The 24,111-nt window shown below is 25.3% G+C and overlaps 1 protein-coding gene and 1 long non-coding RNA gene across 2 annotated transcripts; one reads left to right on the top strand and one right to left on the bottom strand.

Annotated features, from left to right (window-relative positions):
* Nucleotides 1-1,928: 1,928 nt before the first annotated feature.
* Nucleotides 1,929-15,226, bottom strand: LOC113551959 (zinc finger protein 474-like). Its single transcript, XM_026954566.1, has 6 exons — nucleotides 14,932-15,226; nucleotides 12,881-13,470; nucleotides 9,580-9,699; nucleotides 9,067-9,168; nucleotides 5,889-6,099; nucleotides 1,929-3,608 (listed from the first exon to the last, which is right to left on the bottom strand). The coding sequence occupies exons 1-6, from the start codon at nucleotides 15,050-15,052 to the stop codon at nucleotides 3,457-3,459; spliced, it is 1,296 nt and encodes a 431-aa protein (XP_026810367.1). The 5' UTR covers nucleotides 15,053-15,226; the 3' UTR covers nucleotides 1,929-3,456.
* Nucleotides 15,227-19,478: 4,252 nt separating this feature from the next.
* On the top strand, nucleotides 19,479-21,629 carry LOC113554595. The gene is made up of 3 exons (XR_003405286.1): nucleotides 19,479-19,608; nucleotides 20,726-20,791; nucleotides 21,274-21,629. It is a non-coding gene; the product is annotated as an uncharacterized LOC113554595 (long non-coding RNA).
* The last annotated feature ends 2,482 nt before the right edge of the window (nucleotides 21,630-24,111 follow it).

The raw sequence follows: 24,111 nt of genomic DNA, 5'->3' as shown, positions 1-24,111 counted from the left end.
ACTAGTTCGGAAAACTAGACCGGTAATTTTTTGGCCTACCGTTTTTAAGGCCAATAGAAGTTATCGATTGTGTTACAGACGATGGCAATTCGACCAACAGGTGACGAAAGAACTGAAGAGTTTATGGACTACGTATTTAATAATTATATTTCTCCAGAAGCTAGTTTTCCACCAAGTATATGGACTCAATTCTCAACTACTTTAAATAAAACTACCAATAAATGTGAGAGTTTTCATTCTAAGCTTAACAGTTATTTCTATAGTGGACACCCAAATATTTTTGTATTTATAAATGAGCTGTTAGATGTACAATCAGAAATGTATATTAAATGCAGGAGTAATGGAACTAAGAAATCTAAAAAAAAAATATTTTTAAGAGGAGATGTCACGGTATACTGGTAATCTCATTACCAGATACCAATTTATAAAAACAATGTGTTACAAATTTTTACCAAATCATTTAATTTTTTTACCTAGTTACTACTAAATGTTTTTAATAATAATTTTTTACCTAATTACTACTAAACGTTTAAAATTTTTTTTTAAATATGAAAAAACTAAAAAAAAAACATTTTTGAGAAACTTGTCGGCTAACCTCCTCGTGGTGTTTCTTGGGTTAAGCTTATACGCTGAATATATTACTAAATATTGAATAAAATATATAATGACCTGGGAATCAACTCGTACGTACCTCTTAATGACCCGGGAATCAACTAATACGTGAGAAATGTCTCGGGAATCAATTCGCCTATTGCGAAGTAACTACAGTAGAATCTTTATTAACCGTCAGTGTCGGTACCAGAGCTTTGATAGATAATTGCAAATACGGTTTAGCGAGCAACAAAGATTTTTTAAACATGCCTGCACATTATTATTTTTCAATAATTATAGTGGGGGAGGGGGTAAGATTTGACTACAACGGGCATTTTGTCTAGTGATTAATCGAGGTTCTGCTGTATATAGTGTTCTTATATTAAGTTAATGAACACTGTTATGGTGTTTTCAATCTTTACTGCTAACAAATTTTTCTGCAAGAAAACTACTTGCACTATTTAGTTTTACGGAACGCTGCAAAGAAGATAAAGTAGATTAACTTGGGGTTACATTATAATATACTCGAACCACGTTTTTTTATGTCGTAATTGTTCTACTTGAACTTGTCTTAGGGATTGAAATATCTAACCATTGATTCAAACCCACTGATATTAAGCAACGTTACTGGTAGTCTAGAACTTGTGCGGAAAAAATTTTACGTGTAAATTAGTTAAAACTCGTATATTTACAATACTAACAATACTTGTTTTAAATATAAACTTTGATAGCAGTAATGTCTTATAAATTACAACTGTTATCCAAAGAATTTAAAAACTATTCATTTAAGATTGGAGTATATTAATTTGTTTTTTAATCAATAAAACTTTGGTTTAAGTATCTATGAATTCGTAGATGATGATAAAAAAATATCCACTGATTTATTGCAAGTAAACTAGGTTCCCTCTTCCCTCGCATCCCTTTCAGCCCTGTAGTCCCGTCACCTCATATCACGAAACTACACATAAAATCACTTAATTACTTAATTTAAATCTTGCAATGAATAGGTTAGGTACATTTCCTTATGTATTGCTATCTGCCTTAAAGTTTATAATATATTCTCGTATATGTTGTGCTTGGCACTTTTTGTAAATAAATAAATACCTAACTTACAATATCAATGATATATTTAAAGTATTTTATCCAGATTTGTATTGTTTAGAACATAGAAACTTTGAATTTCCATTGGTGTCGATTGACAGTAATCTTATATAATCCTTAATTTAAAAACGTATGCAATTTTATTATTAAAAAGACTCATACATGTAGGTAAACAGCTAGTTTATTATCATAAATATTAGATTAAAAAAAAAAAAAAAAAAAAAATAGAGGTTACTAATAATTATGGTAAAATGCTCAAGTACCTACGTAAATTATCCACTTAACTATGTACACACATTTAAATCACAAATTATTGTAAGTATTACTAATACTATACATAGTATACAAATATAACAATAAAACATTTCACTCGCACAGAATTTTATAAATAGCTTATTTGTCGGTGTTCTGGATAAAATTTTAAATTTGAAGTGAAATCAATTAGTATTAATTAATTTATCGTTTATATTAATGTAATATTAAAACATGTCAACAGTCAGGGGCGTGCTCACTGAGAAGGGTCGTTGGGTTCAACCCTCCCCCCCATTGACCGTATTATTTTTATTTTTAATTATAAAAGAAATAATGCATCCTTATAATGACTTGTCGAATTATTTTATCATACAATTTCCCAATTCGTATTTTATCGTTAAATGCTTCCAACATCAAGATGTTACAAGCTTTCTTACTCATCTAGTAGTTAGACCAGACGTATAGATCGTATATTGTATATTAGTAGGGCGGTTCGGAAGTTGATGACCTTAAAAACATTAAAAATGTCTTTAAAATATGATCTAAAATTTTTTTTCAAATATTTGTTTTAAATTAATAAAAATATATTTTTTAAAAAATTACACTATTTTACTATACAATTCTATAAACATTTATCAAAGTTTACAAATTACTGAAAATATCACATAAAAATGACAAAAAATTTCCTTAAAAATTAAATAAAAAAATATAAACATAGTAGACGTAGACAAGCACTACCTGACGTTTTAACTTTTAATATTCGACATTTCGAAAATATTACGAAAAATTAATAAAATTTAGGTACTTACAATAATATTCACTACAACAAGACAACAACAACTGTAATCAGTGAGATATAATCGGATAAGTACTAATCTTAGTCCGTGGTAATTTTAAAATTTTAAGTAAGTTATCCGAATAACGGTCAATAAGAAACTATAAGAAGTGAATTAATGTGAAATCAGTAAAAATGTGGGAAAATTACCTAATAATGTCAATAAATGACTTAAAAAGTAAATAAACACCAAAAAATGCAAAAAAATACAAAATAAAAATTAATTGTTCAGATTCACATGCTAATGAAACAAATTTGTGGCCAGGAGAGAATCGTCTAAAAAGTCCCAAAAAAATACATCATGCATCAACTTCTGAGCCCTATATAGGTATTAGTATACATAGTACCTATATTATATAGCTATATAATATTTAAATCTATAAATTAAATTTGTTGTTAACAAAAAAAAAAAACAAATAGTAAAGTTCAGAAGTCATTTATATTTTATACGAAGAAAAAATCGATCATTGTAATGATAGGTACCATGTATCTATCATCTGTCAGCGCCGTGGAGAAGGTGGTAATCGTGAGTTAATCGTCTGATTTTTACAAGGGCTACCTACTGGCTATGCTTATTCACTGATTTTATTAGTAGGTATATATAATGGGTATACCTTAGTTTATTAAATAAAACGGGGTTTTGACAAAAATTACGACAACCGTTAATGATATTGTTTTCATTTATTCGTCACTCCTTTACAACTTCTTTGATGCACTTCCAACCGGTCAGGGTCGAATGTCCGTTTGCACCGGTCGCACGGCACAAGCTGCGACAAGTACGATTTCCAGTGTTCTTCTCTGGTAGCCCGCTGGTCCACCTTGCCCGTCACTGAAAAACGTACCGCAACGATGTAATTATTATTTTTCAATATTGGTTAACAATATAATAATACGATTCGTGATTACAGTATAGGCTGCGCACTTTTTGTATTGGTGTACCTAGTAATGCGGTAGGATTACTGATCAGTAAATAGTAATATCAGTATAATATGGTAGATACGTTCTTATGCACAAATTTATTTTCATGCTAATTATGATTTATACAGACATTTACCATATTATCCAAATTACATCCATTGAATTATTGGGTAGAGAGGTACTGAAACATTATCTTGAACATTGTATTATTATACGGATTGCTTAGATCCACTAAGGTATATCTTAGTCTGTGCTTAAACCTATTTGTAGAGATTTTAATTTTACGGCTTACGCCCACCTTGGTTAATACCTACCTACGCAAAAAATATGGGTAGATTTAGACCTTTATTATTATTATTATTATTATTATTATTATTATTATTATTATACATTATCATTTATCTTTGAGCTTTATTTTCAATATACCGAGGTATTACTCTTAATACACGAAACGTAATTGATAGATAGTATACCTAGGTTAGTGTAGCTACTAGCTACGCATTTTTTGGCTTAGAAATTCCTTTAGATTTATTTCGTGAAACAAAACTATAAACTATAGGTAAATGATTTAATCATTATTACACTATTTACAATTTGAGTATTAACTATGTAACGCACTAATATAATACGGGTTACCTAAATTATCTAAATTACATTTGAAGCCGTTAACTAAACGAGTCGTTCGTTCGAAATGCTGAATGGAGAGTCGTCATGCTATCTGCTCACATGACACGCAAAAAACCATTACAATATAGGTTGGTACCGTTAACAATATTAATTTGGAGTCAGACTCGATGACTTAGAAACAAAATGAATACCCATTTTTTAAATTTTATAGTTTTTTATAGTATTTTGCGAAGCCTGGTGTTTCATACTTTGGTACAATTGTATTAGTTACTTATTAGGTAAGTAGTTATTACATTCTTATTTTGGGCGTATGCAAAAACATTATTTATAAAATAAATCCATATAAAGATTACCTACGATAAGTCAATTTGTCGAAAATATTTTTTTTAAAAAAAAATATTCTACATGATTTAAATTGCTTAAAATATTATAAATAAGAGCTATATTTGTTTAATACAAATAATATTATAAGACGATAGGTACACCTACAATGGCTACACATACACGTTACACGATAAATGATAATACCTAAAGCTTTAGATTGGTTGAATTTGGTTAATTTTTTTTAATTTTAAACAGAAAATTTTTTTTTTATTTACTTTCAAATTTTCATTAAAAAAAATGATTTTGTACGCAGGATTTTTTTAAGGGAGGTGTCATATCTCCCTGACACCCCCCCCCCTGCGTTCGCCACTGCTACCTATAGACTTATATGTGTATAATAGTTATTTATTGAATTTAAAAAATTGGATTAGCGTGGGAACCTGCTCAGGAAATATTAGGCAGGTACCCGAGGTATAACGGTATGTAGTATGTTGCAGTTGTTACTCTTGACTAAACTTAAATAATGATTCATGATCATTTATTTAAACGGGCTAAAGCCTAATAATAGTATTTTAAATAAGCATACTAAATTAATAACGAGGTGCGTTTTTATATAAAGAGAATAATATAGATAAGTAAATTTAATATTAACAATTAATGAATAATAAATATGTATGAAAATGTTCCTTTATAATGTATTTTGAACGTGTTTTGAGAAATTCTGCTCTAGAATATAAAATAAAAATCACCCTTAACATTTAAATGAGATGAGGCATTTTCAAAGAAAAGCAGTTAAAAAAATTAGGTATTTTTTGTAAAAAACATTATATTTAAATTACCTTACTAAAATAATATTTACATTTAACAGTGTTTTTTAAGAGTCATAAAAGTTATATGATTGAATCATAATATTATAGATGGTACGTATATAATCATAGGCGCAACTTGAGCTCTATTTCTGGGTAGGCTAAATTGATATCAGCAACCCGTGGGGGTTTTGCCCCTACATCACTAGTATTGATAACATATAAAACTGGGTGGGCTAAGCCCACCGAAGACCCCCCTAGTTGCGCTTATGTATATAATAATATGTACTACTACACAGGCTTATAGGTAAAGTTATAGAATTATATGGGTAGGTACTGAACTACTGAATATAGTATCGTTGACACACACACAATTATTACATAGGTATTATGGTACATTATGCATGCCAAACACAATAGTGATATCACATTACCTTCATCGATGATCACCTCCGGTTTAGTGGGCACAGGTCGTCGGAGATGCGGTGCTAAGCTATCGTTTTCTCGGGTCCACTTGATCAGACACTGTGGTTCGTGGATCCCTATGGACGCGGTCCCGAACAGGCGACCGCACACGTAACACGGCGCCGGTTTCTTTTTTGGTCTGTCCATGATTACGGCCGCTTTAACGGGTAACTTCGGCGCCTGACAAAAACGGAATATTTTATTATTAGTATTACGCGTATAAACAAATAACGTGACTAGACGAAACCACGAAACGGTGCACCTTGCACAATGTAATATTTATTTTTATTTATTATGCAGGATAATATTTTTAGCTCGATTTTTATCGTCATGAACTACTCATTATTTAAAAAAATAATTTATTTAAAATAAACTATAATTTTTACTATTTTTTTTTTTTAAATTGGTTACTTTTTTGTACAATAACTAATGTGTTTTAAAATTCATATTCTTCACAACTTAGAAACTTTAACGTTGAAAAATACATATTTTTTTTTACAATTATGTTACAGACTTACAGTTAATGAATAATTCATGAAAATGATAAAAGAATTACTTTTCGCCTGGTAATACGGTCGTTGTACCACACACACCTCGCAGCGTTGACGATTTTAGCGCACTTAATATATAATATTAGTTATTACGCGTACCTCCTATACTAATATGTTTGTATTTGTTCTTCTTCTTTTGATACCCTCATCGTTTACATAATGGCATTCAATCGATAAATGAATTCGATGTATTATATAGTATTATACTCATATAACGTGTTTATAGGTATGTGTCTACTATAGGTACCTATACCTACACCTAAACCTAGCTACGACGTCACGAAGATGCCTCAAATGTTTATAGATGGTATAGGTACCTATAATAAAATATGTGCAACGTTTTATATGATTAATGATAACGGAAATACGTTATTTGAATATAATTTATTAGTTACAATACATTATTTTTTGTATACTTGAGTTTGACACTCTTAATAAGAAAATACACATTTAATATTAGCATGCCAAATAATATAATTGTGAACGATACAATTATGAAAACTATTGTTCGTTTTTCATAACTTAAAATTTAAAATTTAAATTTCTAGTATGGCCATGTTTTACTGTGTACAGTTTATATTTTGTGTATTTTGTATATTTAACTGTCTAGTTCAAAATGTTTCGCGGATGTAAATTTAAACGTTCACTACTCAGTTAATTATAAAATCGTACGTTTTACGTATTATTTTCAAATATGATATTTTAAAATATATTACTACGTGCTAATTACGTAATTTGTTATTACCGACCTGGTCACCTATTGGTTATGAATTTTTAAATTAGATTCTGAGCAGAGACAAAAATTCAAAAATCTACTGGGCTTTTCTTTTCTTGTACATGAATATCATGTGCATGTTTACATAGCACCAATATTTTGATACCTAAGTAAGATTTCATTGCTGGAAATATTTTATTTCGAAATTAGTGCACATCGTACCTTTTATGAAAATATGTACATAACTGAAGTGTATAGTATACAAATAATATAAATACGTAGGTATAACCTATACAAATTATGTACACGCGTAAGGTACGTATAAAATCATTTTTGATTTTTCATATTTTACCAAATATTTTCCTGAGAATCGCAACATATAATAAAATAATATTAAACTCGTAATTATTTTTTATAACTTAGAAGTACAAGAATCTAGAGAGACTATATTAAAATAAAGACCTAGGTAAAATTTCTGAATCATAAAAAGTACGGTAATAAAGTCTGGTAACATTCTAATTAGTATAAATATACATACTAATTAAATGACTTACCTGACGTAATTAACAAATAATCTTGTAAGTATCAATATCGGCAATATCACAATACCTACTTATTATATGTCACAACTATTTGTTTGGACTTTGAAAACTGCCGACTTTTCTAATCAAATACTATAATACCTATTGATTATATTTTAATTATTTGGTTTGTTGAGTTGTACTTAGACAGTTTATGTATAATATATCCGATGTAGGTTAATAAATATAAAGATTTTGAATTTTGAATTATAGATATACCTATGTTTTAAATAGTTGTCATTTTTGTCAGTGCATTTCGATTAAAAATGATAATAAACATTTCGTATGACGTAATTATTTTTAACAGTGATTTTTTTATGTAAATAAATAATAAAAAAAATCTATTAAAAAATAAATAATTATTTACCCAAACTTTTTTCGATGACTATTTTACTGCCATTCAGGAACTTATTAATTATGTTTAGATTATCATAGTAGTGCACTAACATTTTGCTAGATATTCCTTATCCTTAATTCACAGTATGTTCAAATTATGTAAAAATAATATTTACATGCAATAGCGTTAATATTTTTGTGAAAATTAGTGTTTACCTTTAAAGAAACACCTTGGGTATATAATATATTATTATATATTTTATCATTTTTTACGTTGTATAAACTTTGTATAAAATCAGTTGCTGAATTATTATTAACAATTTAACATATTTTATTTATTACTTACAATAAGTATAATATTTATATGTATGTACCTACCTATGTCCTAAATAAAATATACGCCATATATTATATGTGCATTAAATCTGCATACATTTTATGAAATGACGTAATTGACCTAGACAGAGATTAAGGAAAATAATATGCAATATATTTTTTGGTCTCCTCAAGTATTTTAATATGGTAATTTATTGTATAATTAATGTCAGACGAAAAATAACAAATTTTTATAGTACAATCGAATAAGCAGTTTCTAATTCTAGCAGATATAAATCGACATTTTTCAATGCCCAAACATTTGTTTATTTATTTATTTATATTAATACATACAGTTAAACTCAAAATACAAAATACAGCTACAGAATATTATACAACTTCCCAGTACCTATAATTGAATACAGCTTATTTGCATGGTAAATTGGTATCCAACAAACAAAATACATTAACTGAATATCTAAAATAAATATTGCTTATATTTATCGTAACATTCGTAACATGTAAATTAAAAGTACTTATCACTTATCAATCGGCAGATTATAAATATATATAGTAGTTATAAAATTAATAGTGTATCCACTACCCGGTAACATTTTAAATAAATTTAATCAAACAATTATCCACTTACCGGCACTGTTTTTTTTTTGGATTCAATACAAACTCTTGCGTGGGCTTCGAGTCTGTTTGCTAGGAACTTCCTTTGACAAAAATCGCATGGCACCAAATTTGACTGCAATTGTTACATGCATTAATAGTACATTTTTATAATTAGCTAGTAATTTTATACAACAGATAATATGAAATGTCATCTGCAATTTATCTTTGTAGAAAAGCCTTATCATTTTCTTACCGTTTGAATTAAAAATTGTCATTATTTGACTATATATATTTAAGAAGGAATACCAATATACACCTTCGTATGTACACCAATGTTTGGGCGTACAAATAAAGCGTATAACCAGTTATAATAGTTGATTATACCATAAACGAATTAACTGCATCATATGAGTCATAACTTCTGCCCACTCGCATTCGTTGCACAGTTGGTTTTCAGTTCATCGAACTTCAACTCATGTATTGACTTTTTAAGTTAATATATATGATTTGGCTGGAAATTTAATTTTTCCATAATATATTATACCTGAGTGGCTTCCCATGCTAACTGATTCCAATCATCAACAGAAATAATTTGATTTTCCGGTTTCTTTGGCATAGTTCTTTGTAAATGTTCAGGTAATCGAGAATTTTCTAGGGTCCATTTCTGTTAAAAAAATTCACATAGACATTATCAAATTTAAGAGCCTTTATCTTTACATTAATAATAGCAGTTTCTATTTTATATTGCTACATATTATGTTTTATAGTTTCAATGTCAATTTAAAATCAATAGTAGGTATTAAATTAAACGTGAGTTATTTTAAACGTTTAAAGAATAGCCACATAAGGTACATAAAGTACCCTAAAATAATAATACGTGTAGCGTATAAAAATAACACAACATAATTTAGAAATTTAAAATTGTATAGTTATTTATTACATTTATATTTTTATTATTGTTTTTTGGCTTTCTCTCAATACGTCTTAGGGTAGAAAAGTTCAAAATTCCAAAAGTGGCAGTGAGTATAGCATCATTAAAGATTGGATTTCTGCGCGCGGATGTCACAATATAAGTTCTATAGACTTTAGATGATTATTTCAAAACATAATTTTCAATTGTGTTCAATATTTATCTTAACTCTAATTATTTAGGGAATTACTAATAAACCAGTAAACGTGATTTCAACAAAATTTTACTTAAAATCATTTTCTATATGATACGATTAATCATTTTAAATCTCCAACACATTGTTAATGTAACATGACTAACTTTTAATTTTAAATTTATATGCATGTCTTAAAATTTCATCAATTTTATAAATTATTATGAAAACATTTTTATTAATTAAATTACATTATATTGACGTTAAATAATGTACCCATATATTATATAAGGGCATAGTGATGGGTAGTTTATTAATAGGTTTAGGGGTCATTGAGAGTTATGATAATATAACTTGACGAAGCTTATAATAATTAATTTAAAATAAGTATATAGTTACATTGTAAATAGGTATTGTCGTGGTCAATATTGATTGTTACTTGTTTTGACTATTTTGAGATTTCTAATTTTCAAGGTCTATATTCCATAGTGACTGATTTTCATTTAAAAACCATTCTGGTTTTATTATGCTCGGCCCTCACAGAAATATGTGTATATTTATTCCTATTCCTAAATATGTCCTCGACAGACTTACCAATGAACAATATATAGTAAAAAGCATATGTGATCTGTATTTATATCACTCCAAATTTAGTTGATAAAATTATTTTTTTTTAAATTACAAATAAAATGTAAGATTTTACTTTATTTTATATAAGTTATTTTTATAAAAAATTATTTAGGGATTACTATAAATTAATTAAATTTTAATCAAAGCAATAGGTACTTAATATTTGATTGTATTTTATTTATTTTTAATTTTTTAGTTTGGAAAATAAATAAATAATAATTAATAAAATTTAAGCAATTTAAATTATCAATTTAGCATACCTTATTTATTTACAATAAAAATTTAGCGTATAATAAGATTTATTCTTTGTAGATAGATATTGAGAATGTAATTATAAATAAGTATTATCTTGCAAACTAGTTAAAAAGTCATATATTCTTGTAAGTGTATCATAGATTTCAGTCATCAGTATAATGCTGTTATAATAATGAAAAAAGTTGTTATGAGAGAATTTTGAAATTTATACATTACTTACCTACCGTTTTCAATCAATACAATTATCATAATAAATTTAAAAAATAATCATTGTTATTATAAAATATTATCACTTGAAAATATATATAATTTATTTTAATAAAAAATTTTTTATAAGCTTAATCAAATTTTGTTTTCATTAACTATAACTTATTTTATTAATCTAATAATCTATATATTATACTTATTTAATTTTTTAAATAATAAATTGTTAGATACAACATTTATACAGTTATTAAATAATTTTTAAAAAATTGAGTAACTGTTTGAAAAACTTTTTATATTTATTTTAAATTACGTAAGTATAAGTGTTATTAAGCCCAATTAATTGAGTTCGGTATTAGTTTTATTGATAGCGGTAGGTTATTGCAAAAATTACTCGTTTTGTATAACATCCTCTTTTAAACAATGGGAGCAGCGTTTCAAAAACCATATTATAGACATATTACGGACTTCCTGAACAAGCAACTACCTATTTAGGTGCACACCCATTATTATTTTTGCTCTCACATTGGATGCATTGTGTTTTTTTGACTGTGTAAACAGAGTTCAATATAAACTATACTAAAAATTGAAATACAGTTGAGGTTGAAAAAAATAAACTTATAATCAAGAAAGGATTCAACTTTCTTATATATATATATATATGTTTAAAACGAAGAAAAACAGAACAAATTAATGTTTTTTATTAAATATTGTAGGTTCACTTCCCACGTTTAACCTATATTCAGCTGGACATACCTACATTCGAGGTATCCGGTATAGTTTTCAGTTATATTTCGACCAACTTTTTTTTTCTTTTATTTAATGCGTCATAAAAAACATGCATTAATATTTAAATCAACCTAATTTCAAAGAAAGTTCGTATTACAGTTTTATAATGATCAAATATAGTTATTAATTTTTTTATGGAAATCATAAAGAATACTACATATTCATTATTTAAAAAATTAGTTTAATATTGTTCGTTATAATAATAATAATAGTATATATACAATATGTCAATATACATATCAGAATAGAAACAATGTAGTATATTATAATGCCATATCTTGTATATATATCTAACAACGGAATATACCCATTATTATTTATCATATTGGGGTTGTCTCTATATAACTATCGTCACGAAGTGTAATTTATCAATGTTTGTTAAAAATTATTTTGGTATGCAAAATAAAAATGAAAAAAAATATCAAGCAAAATATAATGATAAGGGACATGATATTTATTTCAAGTTCAAGGACAATAAATAATTATAGTGTACCCAATAAAAAAAAAAGTAAATGATAAATCGAATATATTAATTTTGTTTTGTTTTTTTTTTGTAACATGCTATTTTTTTCTGTCAACCTTTTTGTTTTTAAATTTTTCTGTACCATAAAATAATGTTTTAACTATATTTTCTTTGCCCTATATCTATCAGTATAATATTTAAATTGATTAGTATTTGAATTTAAGTACATTAATTTAAAAAAAAAATAGTTAAGCATTTAAAGGCGACATCTATATAGTGTTAGTAGTGTTTAATACAAATTATTTTATATATTTTTAATAAAATGCTAATATACGAGTATATGTAAGCTCTTTACCTATAATCCCTAGGCGTTGCCTTAGTTAATAATTATTATAGCGTACCTTGAGACACTGTGGTTCATGAAATGGCAACGAAGCAGTACCGAATTCTTTACCGCACAAATAGCACAAAACAAGCCTTTTCTTTCTCGCCGATCCAATAGCGGTTGGAACCCATTTTTCTGGTATATATTCTTCTGGTTTTTCTTCTTTTTTTTCGCTATTAATATTCTCTTTAATATTATCCTGTTCGTTTGATGGAGACATCTTTTGGATACGTTGCCGAATTGGTGGAGTGGGAGCCATCGGTTTCACTTTAATTGGTAAATGACTTTTACGATTTTTCGATGTTTGTTTAGTTACTTCTGGTAAGCTTAGCACGCTTTTTCGGTCCTTGGTTTTCACCCGGTATGTTCTGCTATTAAATTGTTGACAAACCGGACGTTTTGTAGTTGATGGCCGTACTTCCGTTCTGTTCTCCGCCTGCTTGTCCAACAGTGGTTTGCCCAATGTGGCTGTGTCTGGCCGCCTTGACATACCCACAACTTCCTGTTCAGCTTCTATTGCCGCTTTCGACTTTTTTTTAGCCGATGTCTTCTTTTGAACAGACGATTTGACAGCCGAAGTTGCATCTTTTGAAATGGTCTTTAATCCTATACAAATGCGCACCATTTTTTAATTTTATAAAACATCATTACTTGTTAGATTTATATTTCAACAATTTAACATCTAATGGTTTGATTCTAACCTATAAATATAGAATGTGTATAGATTTCACAAAATTTAAATTGGTAAAGTCAAATTACAAGTAAGAAGTTTCTTATTAGTATGGATTTATTTTACAACAAACTACAACTACGTTAAGTCTTCATTCATAATTTGATAACTTGAATTTGTTTTTTTTATTTTATGCTTTATTATAAAACCTATTATTAACATTGTACAGTACACATTTCATAATGATTGGTTAATTTTTTATAATGCATTTTTTGTTTTCTTTAGAAAATAAATTTCATAAATTTAGGACGTAATAAATCTCATATTATTGCGGAAAAGAGGATTTTTCTTTTCAGTTGTGTACAGTTTTTAAGTTCTACCTAAAAACGATATGTATTTTTTAATTTTAAAGAATAAATTTGTACCCAATTTCTACACAAATAACCCGTTACCATGGATAACATTCTAGTTTGTTGATATTGTATCAAAAAATCAATGTATTAGCCAACTATCTAAACTTTTTTCATAATTAGTTAAGTACGAACATTTTAAACTTATAAAAAAATATTTAAAATAAAGGTACATTAAATAATGTACCTATATATTTTAACTATATAGTTATGTTTATAATTCCAAAATTGCCCATACATTTTTTTATTTTTCTAATTTTATATATTGAAAAGTTAGATATTATACAAAATTTAAAGATACTATGGGTTGTGCGTGTTTATTATGCATATAAATTATAAGGTATCTCATTTATATATTAGTTTGATGTTATTCTCATAAATTATTTATAATTGTACTCTTTTTTTTTAATTACTAAAAACGAAGTTACAGTTTTAAGACTACATTTTATTACTGAACCTGTGTGTAGGCACACTTTGTAAAAACTTTTTGAAATAAATGGTTATTAATTTAAAAAAATTATTAGCATCTATAAGTTTTATTAGATTATTAAATCCAATTATTAATTATTATTTATTTATTAATTAGAGAAGGGGTATTATAATGATAATTTAATTATATCTATAGATATCATAGTTTGTTAAAATTAAATTGTGTTTTTTTCCTATAGTCTTAAAAATTGTAGTGTCATAAATAGTTCAATAATATTGTTAATCATTTACTCAACATGTTCAACCAGTTTAAAGAACATAATATAAATAATTACCTTATATTTTGCGCAAAGCAACTAAGTACATAATAATGTTTTCAATTTAACAAACGAATAACGATTACTTATGACATTTCGATTTAATCTTTATGAACACATTAAATATTAAGCAAAAGTATCTAAAATTATTTTTGTATATTTATATATATTATAAACAATTTATTTTTATTTTATATAAATATCAAAAATAGTTAGTACTTTTTAAAATTATTCAACTAACTTGAAAGCATTATTTTCTTAAACATGGTCGGAAATCTTTTTGACTTCAGAGTTGTAGCAGTAGTAGTAGTAGTGGTGGTGGTGGTAGTATCCATAGAACTGTTTATATTTTTTTTAAACATTTAACACAACAGTATTTATTAAATATAATTTAATAAATTTAAAATTAAGTTTTTAAATAAGTTTATATTTCATTTTAAATCACTTTTATCAAAACATTAAAAACATCAGACTAAATATTCATCATCACTCATCATCATCAAACGTCATTCTGTGACTACACTCAAAACGTAACTGAAAACACATACGACAGCTGATACCAGCTTGTATAAACTACGCCTTTCGCATACGATACGTAGGTATCTTTATTATCTAGATATAGTTTTTATGATGTAGCTTAAATAATTCCTGGTTTAATATAAATGTTTTATTTTGGTATAAAGTTATGTTTATGTACAATTTTTATTTAAACGTAAACAATATTGATTTTAAAAACTATGTTTCATTATAGAAAACAACACTAATAATCGGATATTTTAGTACTATAGTATTATATACATATATGTAGTTAAAACAATTTTATGATTTAAGTTTGTAGTTTTATTGCATTCAAATATTTTAATATTTAATATAAGATGTAAATGAATAAAAAAATGTTAATTTAAAAAATATGTTCCAAAAAAAAAAAATGTAATGTGATACAAGAATAAAAACCTTTAGAAATCATAAATTAAAAAAAAGTTATTATAATATTAAATTAAACTCATTGTCTCTTATAATTATTTATTTTGATTTTGGAATTAACTGATCCAACTGCATCTCCTCAAAATAAAAGTTAGGTCATAGTATATTATTTTTAATTAAATGTTTTTTCTTAGTTACAATTATTCTGTCAAACGCTAGAAGAGACACAATCTCTCAATGTTAAAGAATTTTTTATAAATCCTTCCTACTATGAAGTAGTCTAATTTTTATTAAAATTTCAGGCATGAGTAATTTTTTTTTTTTTGAAGCACCCCCAAAAATAAATAAATAAATATTTGTTGCACCACTGGTCGCTATTTACTACTCAATCACTACCTCACCAGTTCAAATTAATATATTTGACGGTGCCAAGGTAATAACCAAGACAGGAACAAATATTTAAAAATCTGAAATCACATCACTGAACTAGTTAGCATAAATAACACAAGAAATGAAAACATCTCAACCTAATAAGATTATAGTAGTTTACCTATAATCTATCTCAAATTGTTCATCAGTCTTTGATGTGTTATAAATATGCGAGTTAATATTCAATAACTGTTTTATATAAACGTATAAAAAAATCGTAGTTGTATATTTTAAAAGTCTCAACGTCGTCGTAATAATTAAGTAATAAGATAGTACCTTATTCTAAATCTCACACAAACTTAGTTTTCAACAAACAATTTTGTGTTATGTTGATGTTTATAATTTTTAATTTTTAAATTAATTTTTATAATAACCATTGTCTCTCTTGTTCAAGTCCCATAATTATATAATAATACAATATGTCAATATATAACACTAATATTTGGAATATACATTGTTTAAAATATATAATTTTTACTTTGATATAATTTTAATCATTTAGTATACAATAAACGAATAACTGTTGATGTCAGAATCAAAACAATCTAAAACCACAACAATTAATGTATGATAAATAATTTAACAAGGTGAATAAATTAAAACAATAGTTCTTTGTGTAATTTGTGATACCTAAGTCACGTATATTATGAAGTTTATTTAAGAGTTTGTGGTTAATATAACCTAATGTACGTATATACGTTTGTGATTCGTCCTTATTCTTTATTTACTATTTTTCATTATTAGTAAATATTAAATATTATCATTTTTTTTCGTTTATTTATGTTTTACTGATCATAAATAAAATAAATTATTACATCTATGATTTTAATAAAACTGCGGAACAGAACACATTTTGATTAAGTTCCAGTTTTTTTAATTTTAATTGAAAATTAAATTATTAACTGTTTCTTTAAAACTTTAATTGCAACATATTACGATCTTGATATTCAATACTCATCATAAGTTATTAATTATTACTACTTTTAGAAGTTATTATTATTTATTTATAACTTAAAACTATTAAAAAAAGATGGACATGCAATTCTCATCAAAAAAAGCAGTTAGCTTTTCCTGACTTTTTAAATTTTCCGTACAAATTTTTAATTTTTCTTTCCTTAAAAACCTTTTTTGGACTATTATAAACATTTTAAAAAAATGAGCTCGGTCGGTCTATTCGTTTTTAAGTCACGAGCTTACCAACTAACAGCATTTCACGTATATATCTATAGATATAAAAAAATGTAAATTATTATATTTCAAGAAAATAAAGGCTATCTTTCAACTCTAATCATATAGAGGCTATTTATTGAATTATAACGTTATACAATTTAATTTTGATTCCCATTTAAGTATAATATATAATATATATATTTCACAAATACTAGAATTACCTAATATAGTATAATAATATAATGATTTATGACGAGCGATGACTACGATGTCAGTCTTATCTATAATATTAAAGTTGTACTGACGAACAGTAAAGTTACAATATGTACAATTAAATTAACATTTTAACATAACGAATTATATTATTGTATAAAATAACTGATTAAAGTATACATTTTATACTTAACCATAGGTTACCTACTAGCTGTTTCATTAATTTATAAACGAGCTATTTCATAGAATATCGTTAATCAACACTTAACTATAATACATACTATATTATGTAAGTATATTTACTATATAACTAGGAGTTACGACTCACAATACAAATTTTAAAGAAAACACAGAAAAAAATATTTTTATTTAGTCTAACTGATAAATTTTACAGCTGTATCCAAATTGATTCCGGATAAAATTCCCTATAATTTCTGCAAAAAATTACCGTTGGGTCATAAATAATATGTAGATAATTTTTTTGGGGGGGACTATTATTATCCAAATTAAAGTGGCCTTTACTCCACGATTACTGTTTATATGGTCTACAAATGTACACGAAATTTCATTCAGTGGAGAGGTTAAGCCTTGAGATCCCTCCCTTCCACAATATCCATCAAGAACTATATTAATAAGGTTTAAGTACAAAAATAGTTAAAAATGATTGTATTTTTATATATTACATATAGGTAATAGGTATATTTATTATTTTTAATATTCAAAAGTTCAAGTTTGAACATTTTTAGAAGGAATTTTCGTTGATTTATTGATTACATAGAATTCAATACCTATATTTATAAATGCATTTAACAACGATAATAGCCAATACATAGAATATATACTTTTGTCTGGTTAGCGTGTTAAATTAATCATAATTTATATTAATCATTATTTTTTGTTTATTATTTAATATGGATTAAGATTTCATTTCAATCTATATTATTTATAATAATTTGTTTCAATTATATAACTATAAAATGTCCATAATAATATAATGGGCATCACGCCACCTTATACCTATCTACAAGTATTAATTAGTGTATTAATAATGTTATACAAAAGTAATTAGGCAACTAAACGCAACGGAATGACAAGGTTGTTTACAAGTTAAAATATATACAAATAGACAAAGCAGCACAAACTTGCAACTAAGAAAGAACATAGAATGCCTATAAATAATAGATTAATAGATTTAATGAAATTAAAAACACATTTCTGACGTTTGTGTGTGATAATCAATGTTATCTTTAACACGACTTCAAAGATACTAACATTAAATAAAACCTCTGTATTGATATAATTTCAACAAACTCTCTATGACTATAACTATATAACTATATAAGAATCTATAACTGCAGTATTATACACAATATATTGTTAGTGTAACTGTGCAAGTAATCTCAAATAGTGTTATTTGTATGTGTGTTTATTAAGTAGGTACTAACCATAGTTCATTAATATAAAAGCATTTCTATGTATTAATTTTAAAAACAAAAGGATACAGACTACATGTGGACTAATGATAATCAATCTTAATATTCAGTAAATATTATGTAAGTACACCAACAACAGTAGATTTACATTATTTGATGACTGTGTGTAAAACTGAAAACTAAAGTATATATACCTATGGTATTTAAAATTTAAACTATTATTATTACATAATAATATTGTGTAAAAAAAAAAAAAAACAAAAAAAACATCACAGTAATCATTTATTTGTAGATTTATATTAGTATATATTTTTATATTTTAAAACCAATGTTATAAATCAAAATTGCCAATCCAAAGTTATTAAGATAATCTGACAGGTATTCGAGTAAACTTAAATTTATTTCTCATTTAATATTTATAAATATTATTAAAAGATAAGAAATGTACAAAGTTATATGATCTCATTATTTATGTAATACAGTATACACCTAATTGTTCAAAGGTCGAAAACCAGTAAAGTATTCAACACTAATATTATTTATAGATTTTAGACATATATTATATACTTATAGTTAGGTAGGTAAATATTGTTGACCATTGTATCTTGCCATTAGTACATATTATTCTATTGAACAGCAAAGTTGGTGGAATGATCAATTGTTTTCTAAAATATTTTTTTATGATAAATAAGTCAATAGAGACAGATAGATAACAAAAATCATCTAATAAAACAAAAAAATAAATTATGGTAAGTCATTAATAAATATAATAATAATTAATAGCTATATACAAATCGCAAAGAAAAAATTTTTATTCTTTTAAAAAAATCTACTTTTAAATCTATAACTTTTATTTAATGATTTATTACCTATTTAAACTAATTATTTTACTATTTGAAATATATTATATGATTTAATTTTTTTAAAACAAATAATTAACTGTTAAACTTTAAATTTTATTTTATGATTATGCCATATATTATGACTTATGAGTTGTATCCGTCTTACAAACGTACCTACAACATAGACAATTTGCATTCAGAAGAATAAACTTTATGTTATTAGCTTAATTATTAGTAAACTAATATATCGTTAAATTTAAATGTAAAAAAAATTATCTATATTTAACTCAGTTAAAAGCAAAATTATCGTAAAAACCAACTTAAGTATAAACACAAATAATAAATTGACAAAAGATCTTTAAGATTGATAATAATTCAAATCAGTTTAATATTAAATCAAAAAACATAAAATTGGTTCTACAGAACCCGAACATAAATTTTCCGTTGTACATTTCTACATGTTATTTTGTAAAATGGAGTAACTTAACAATAGTAACACACTATTATACTAACACATTTACACGTGTGGATATAGCGTCCTCTAACCACTTAAGTATTTAACATACTAAACTGATAATATTATTAGTTATTACTTATTAGCTTTATGATTTAAACAAATATCTTATCATAAATTTGAATATACGTATTTCACACTAATTAAAACTGTAAACGTTGTAAATAAAATAATCAGTAAATAGTTTTTAGATCTTTTGTATAATATTAGTAGAATAAAATGTAATTATAGCCTCTAATAAAAGCGTGTATTCAATGTCAACAAAAAATTTACGAATTATGATTATTAGATATTTTTTATTAAATATTGAGTCATTTGTAGGGGAGGAGTGTAGGTGTAACAGCTTTATTCATCGTGTTTGAGAAAGTTGGCATTGTTTTACTGTTATAGTATTAGTGTTATTATAGTTAAAATTCTATGTCTACTAGTTTTAAATTTATATGGTAGAATATAGATCATAGATATACCTATACTGTATAATATTTATTAATGTATATGATTTAATTTCAGATCAATAATATAAAATATGAAAAATGTTCACTTTCTGAAGATGATGATCAAATACTTACGAAAAAGGTGTAATTTAAACTTTAAACTATCAAATAATATTTAGGATTTAATTCAAGGAAAACAATTTTAAAAATATTTTAAAATATATTATATTTTATTTAAATTTATCTAAATAAATTCTTAAGGGTGTAACATATTATATGTTTATAACATATAACTTAATATTATACTTTACAAGTCGTATACTTTTAGTAATTTAGGTACGTATTAATTGCCGTCGTAGTAATATTTGAAAAAATATTACTAATCTATAACTATTTATTAATGAATAATAATTATAGAACATCAGCCATAAGGTATGATGCAGAATTCCATTTAAATTTAATAAAACAAAATTTGGCGAAGTGTTCTTCTTATCTTAATATACTAGTTATACTGACTACAATTCAAACTACAATTAGTACAATTGCATGAATTTAAAATTAGTTAGATTAATACAAATATTATAAAATACATTTATCACATTAAATATATATTTTTTTTTTTAGCAAAAACAGAAATCCGAATTGTTGAAAAGCAGAAACAGCGTAAACATGAACGATAGAGTAATGCACTATTTAATAACTAAAAATAATGAACACTTGAGTAGTACAGGTGTATCAGGGAAAGTTCCGGTATTATTATTATTTCCATTAACGATTTTGATTTTTTTACTTCTTATGATATATTTATAAGTTTTCTATTATAAAATGTAATTATTACCTACTTATTTTATTTATCATCATTATCTATTCATGTAACCCTTAGATTTCTGTAAATATTAAATTTATGATTTATTTAATTTTATATTATATTATAATGAATTGATATGTATTTTTTAATTTTACCAATTTCATTGTATCAATTAACCGTTTTATTTATAAGTAATTTCAATTTATGAATAAATTTCCAACTCAATTGGATGCCTTGAGTTGTATAATAAGTTGCCTATTTGAACAATATTCAGGTGTTATTATTCTGCATGTAATAATAAATTATGAAGCTCATTAGTCATTACACTAATATCCAATCAATATCTTTAAATCTATTTTTATACATATATAAATTATTTAAGAAATGAGAGGGTCCTTATTCAGTTTGAATTAAAAAAAAAAATCGTGCATATAATTTACTCAACAGTTAAAAGTTTTATTATAATCATTCTAGTAATAGGTCGGTTATTAAAAAATCATTGATTCTAGTTCTTGTCTGGTTTCAAAATTTTAGCGTCAGTTATCAATACTGGTTCCGACACCGATTCTTTTTTTAAATAAGAATAATACATTTATAAAGAATTTTATTCTAAAATATAAGTAATAGTTATAAATAAATAATTTTTAGTATTTTTATTTATATTTTATATTAAATAATAAATTATTAATGTAATATTGATAATTTATTCAGATTTTTGTCGAAGAAAATCAATAATCTCAATTTTTTAGGTTTAGTCAGTTTCTCTTCTTAATAACAATCAACCCAGATGTTGAAAAAAGCCTTTCAGAAAAAAAATTCCTAGTGAAGTACAAAGATACTTAAATGATAATTTTTGAAGTCTAGGAAAATCACAATTCCTTCCTCAATAATGGAATATATTACTATGTTAGTATCTGGAATAAATCTGTGTGAATCTGTTACTAGAATAAAAATGTTATTTTTTCTAAAATATGTTGTAAAAAATTATGTTTTGGGATAAAAAAAATAATACAACTTAAAATATTTTAAATTTGCGTGGTAAAACTTATTATAATTATAACAGCTAGATGTTATTGACTACAAAAGTAATAATAATAAATAAAATATATTGCAATTATCTTGAAAATAGATTTTGGATCCAACTATCTAATGAAATATTATACAACTTGGTACTAGTAATACTACTGATTAATATGTGATGTAATTTAAGTAATGTTTATTCAGGCATTATAATTTATTAAAATATGTACATGTCTTGTTAAAAGAGGGCCCAAATTAAGAAAAGAGCCCGAAAAAATTGTAGGCACCCCCCGAAATTCAGGTCTGCGCACGCTTGTGGGATTCATAATTGGCTTTTTTTAAGTAAAAAGAACATATACCGATAAATAATCATGTTAGAACCGACAATTATCGGTTCCTTCGATTTTCAAAGTATCAATGGAACTGAAGAACCAAGAACCAGTACTACCCCTTCGGGTAAGGTCGAATTGCAATTCATTTTATTTCAATTTCACTCGGGTTCAAAAAGCAGTGCAGTTTTACATAATATTATATTATTATGTTATAAAACACTTTCTTATAATTTATACAATAAATAATTTCACTAAATAATATATACTTATTGTAATATTCATTAAATTATATAAAACTAAAAATTATAAAAAATAATAATTAGTATACTAATGATTGTATTTTAAGCAGAAGAGAAACTAAGGTTGTACAAAGTTTAAATTAACATTATTTTTTGAACATCTGTTTTAAACCCGATTGCAGTTCGATCATTATTGAATTATTCATTATACCTATTTTTATCCGAGTGCAGTTCGACCATTACCTACATTTTTTTAAACCTAAGTGCAATTCCAACATTTAATTTAGGTAAAAAATCTAATAAATTTGACTATTCTGAGCTCATCTCTAGATTAAACAAAATAAAAAGTAAAACATTTCAAATATTCATAAATAGTAAAAAAATCAAAATATTTTGAAAAATACAATATACATAGATATTAAATGCTTTTATGAATATTTGTTGAAAATGCCAAGTCCCAACAGTTATTTTTTTCTCCAATGGAAACCAAAAATGCATAAACGATCTTATCAATCATTGATTTTGTGTAAAAATGACAGATTTTTTCTATCTATATAAGATCTTAATATTTATTTTTAGGTTCTGAACGAAGTGAAGAATGTATTGATTTTACAATGATGTATGTGTTTTATTTTTGTGTCTTGTCATCACGATTTGGAATAGAAATAATGCTTTAATTTTTTACTTCAGCCACTCTTTGAAAAGGAAAATTAATTTAGTTAGTACTTTGGGGAAGTCAAAAATAAAATATTTCCAGTAGTTTTTAAAAGCATTAGAAATAACCCTAAAAAAATGACGGAAAAATGGAAATTTGTATGCATAATCAGTTCTGATAAAATCGATTTTTTTTTTACATCTTGCTGTAACTCAAAAACAAAACATTGTAAATACTTGAAATTTTTACAAAATGTTTAGATTAACGTTATCTATTTACGATTAAATTTTCAAAATATATTGACCTTTTTAAGCTATTTATAAACAATTGAAATTTTCGATTTTTCTAAGTTTTTTTTTTTTTTTTAATGACTGTAAAAAAATTGGCTATTTCTATATTGACACTAGA

This window comes from Rhopalosiphum maidis, chromosome 2 (genome assembly GCF_003676215.2).
Source record: "Rhopalosiphum maidis isolate BTI-1 chromosome 2, ASM367621v3, whole genome shotgun sequence".
NCBI lineage: Eukaryota > Metazoa > Arthropoda > Insecta > Hemiptera > Aphididae > Rhopalosiphum > Rhopalosiphum maidis.
This window is presented reverse-complemented; position numbering and strand designations above follow the sequence as displayed.

What these genes read in the sequence shown, in the direction of transcription:
- LOC113551959 (XM_026954566.1), bottom strand. Translation starts at nt 15,052, where the DNA reads ATGTTTAAAAAAAATATAAACAGTTCTATGGATACTACCACCACCACC. An exon ending in TAAGAAAATAATGCTTTCAA is followed by an intron (nt 13,471 to 14,931) that starts GTTAGTTGAATA and finishes GCATTTGTATAG; the next exon opens with GATTAAAGACCATTTCAAAA. An exon ending in CCAAAAAAAAAACAGTGCCG is followed by an intron (nt 6,100 to 9,066) that starts GTAAGTGGATAA and finishes CGTTTTTGTCAG; the next exon opens with GCGCCGAAGTTACCCGTTAA.